Below are 2,500 nucleotides of genomic sequence, written 5' to 3'. Positions count from 1 at the left end.
GAGGTGGTGGTGGCGGTGGGGGCCCTAAGAGCTCCTGCCCTGGGGCTCCCCCGACTCCAACATGCCCCATGTCCCCCATGCAGCAGCATTACTCCCCCAAGCCACAGGGGGCGCTGGGGGCCCGGGGAGCACCTGAGCAGCAGGGCTTTATGAACCCACCTCCTCCTCCTCCTTCTGCCCCTGCATCTGCATCCGCCTCTGGGCCAGCCAGTGGTGCTCAGGCCCCAATGCCTGGTGCTCACGGCCACAACCACAGCCACGGACACGGACACGGCCAGAGCCACAGCTACCCTCTCAACCACAGGTGAGATAACCCCTCCGTTCTGGGTAGAACACTGCTCTCAAACGTTTGTCAGGCCAAGTACCACTGAAACACATTGCATGGTGGCTCCTTCACAGCCCTCTGAAGGACAAAATCAACGACAATGCAGCTAGACTACTCACATCACGTGAAAATGTCAAGAATTCATCTCCAGCTAGTTCTATTAACATTGTTGATTTATTGTATTACCAAAATACCACAACATAGACTATTATGTTAAGAAGATACATAATGCCTCAAGCAATGGCATCCTGAGCATTTTCCATATGTTGGCTAACCCTCCTCAAGGCCTCTGTTTTTATCCATTTCTTTTTTCCCGTGTGGTCTATCAATCATGAATGTCTCTCCTTTCCTCTCCATCCCATCCAGCTCCAGGTATCCAGGTGGCCACCATGGTCCGGGGGACATGTGCTCCCCCTTCCCCCCTCAGAGCCAGCCTCTGCCCTGCATGCACCCACCCAACAGTGCCGGCTCCGCATCCGGCTCTGGAGGAGGAGGTGTTGGAGGTGGAGGTGGAGGAGGAGGACCGGGTGGAGGAGGAGGAGGAGGAGGAGGAGGAGGTGGTGGTGGAGTTTACCATCGGCAGCACTCAGACTCCTGCCTGCCTTACCTGCAGCAGAGCTTCAAGCAGGTAGTGTATATAGAATGGCGTGTGGTGGGTAAAAGACAGGCTCAGACTTCAGATGGAGTAACAGCATTTAATGCCCATAAATTAATTAGAAATTGGTGGTTGATATGCTGCAATGAATATGAAAGCGAAAAGTGAAAGTGAAAGCCCATTGGGAAACTCCAACTCCCATTGTCATTGTGACACAGCACTCCACAGCACACAAGTGAACACTGCACACTGCACACTGCACACAACGAAATTGCATTTATGCCTCACCCGTGCAAGGGGGCAGCCCTCAGTGGCGCCCCATGGGGAGCAGTGCGGTGGGACGGTACCGTGCTCAGGGTACCTCAGTCATGGAGGAGGATGGGGGAGAGCACTGGTTGATTACTCCCCCCACCAACCTGGCGGGTCGGGAGTCGAACTGGAAACCTCTGGGATGCAAGTCTGACGCCCTAACCGCTCACCCATGACTGNCCTAGTATGCTCCTTAGAGATAGTCCACTAAAAACAAAAACAAAACAAAAAATATATAATACCATGTTATTATTGTAATAGTGTGGTAATAGCACACACATAACATGTTAGTAGCGCTACTTGGCGATTTTGACGATTTTCCATTTTTCATTTTGGCGGGGGAGTTTAGCGATGGTGCCGCACTCTGCTCACATTTTCCTTCCTTCCTTCCTTCCTTCCTTCCTTCCTTCCTTCCTTCCTTCCTTCCTTCCTTCCTTCCTTCCTTCCTTCCTTCCTTCCTTCCTTCCTTCCTTCCTTCCGTCTCCACCAGGAGTACCTGGACCCCCTGTACGAGAGGGCTGCCCACCTGGCTGCCCATCATCACCACCCGCACCACCCCCCACAGAGGTTCCCCCCCGCCCACATGATGGTCAAGCAGGAGCCTCATGACTACACTTACGACCCAGGTGAGGGGGTGCTGCAGAGAGACCTCTGTGTGTGTGTGTGTGTGTGTGTGTGTGTGTGTGTGTGTGTGTGTGTGTGTGTGTGTGTGTGTGTGTGTGTGTGTGTGTGTGTGTGTGTGTGTGTGTGTGTGTGTGCGTGTGTGTGTGTGTGTGTGTGGTTCCCACCTGCACACCTGATGGTCAAGCAGGAGCCTCATGACTACACACACCCGGTGAGGTGAGGTGGGTAGTGGAAGGGTGGGATTCGAACCGGCAAACCTCTGCACTAAAGCCCATGTCCTTAACGTTTAGCCCATGGCTGCCAATAACTATACATCTGCATACAGTACATTCTTATATTGTACATACAGTACATCCCCTCACATACGCATAACACAGAATGCACATTGCACACATCCAGACTACCACTCACTCATGCTGAAAGAAGGAAAGAATGTGCTGTCTGCCTGCCTGTCTGCCTGCTTGTCTGGCTGGCTCTCACGCTTGTTGGTGTTGATGTGGAAAGTTTGTTTGGGCAGAGTTAGTGCATGTGCGAAATTATGTGTCGCTTTCTGTTTTTCCCTATTTTTTTAAGTGGTGTAGTGTGTGTGTGGGTGCGTGAGAGAGAGAAAGAGAGAGAGAGAGAGAGAGAGAGAGAGAGAGAGAGAG

At 52.3% G+C, this 2,500-nt stretch overlaps 1 protein-coding gene across 5 annotated transcripts in view; it reads left to right on the top strand.

The window, feature by feature from the left end:
* The window catches only part of etv4 (ETS variant transcription factor 4), a 74,398-nt gene that overhangs the window by 52,765 nt on the left and 19,133 nt on the right, over positions 1–2,500 (top strand). For all 5 annotated transcript variants that reach the window (XM_063221670.1, XM_063221669.1, XM_063221671.1 and 2 more), the window contains 3 exons: positions 1–304; positions 692–953; positions 1,720–1,855. The exon at positions 1–304 is cut by the window's left edge and continues 116 nt beyond it. In XM_063221670.1, the coding sequence (XP_063077740.1) occupies positions 1–304; positions 692–953; positions 1,720–1,855 (702 nt within the window). The remainder of the gene's footprint in view (positions 305–691; positions 954–1,719; positions 1,856–2,500) is intronic.

Source organism: Engraulis encrasicolus, chromosome 17 (assembly GCF_034702125.1).
Source record: "Engraulis encrasicolus isolate BLACKSEA-1 chromosome 17, IST_EnEncr_1.0, whole genome shotgun sequence".
NCBI lineage: Eukaryota > Metazoa > Chordata > Actinopteri > Clupeiformes > Engraulidae > Engraulis > Engraulis encrasicolus.
The sequence above is the reverse complement of the archived record's forward strand: the minus strand, read 5'-3'. Positions and strand labels throughout refer to the sequence as shown.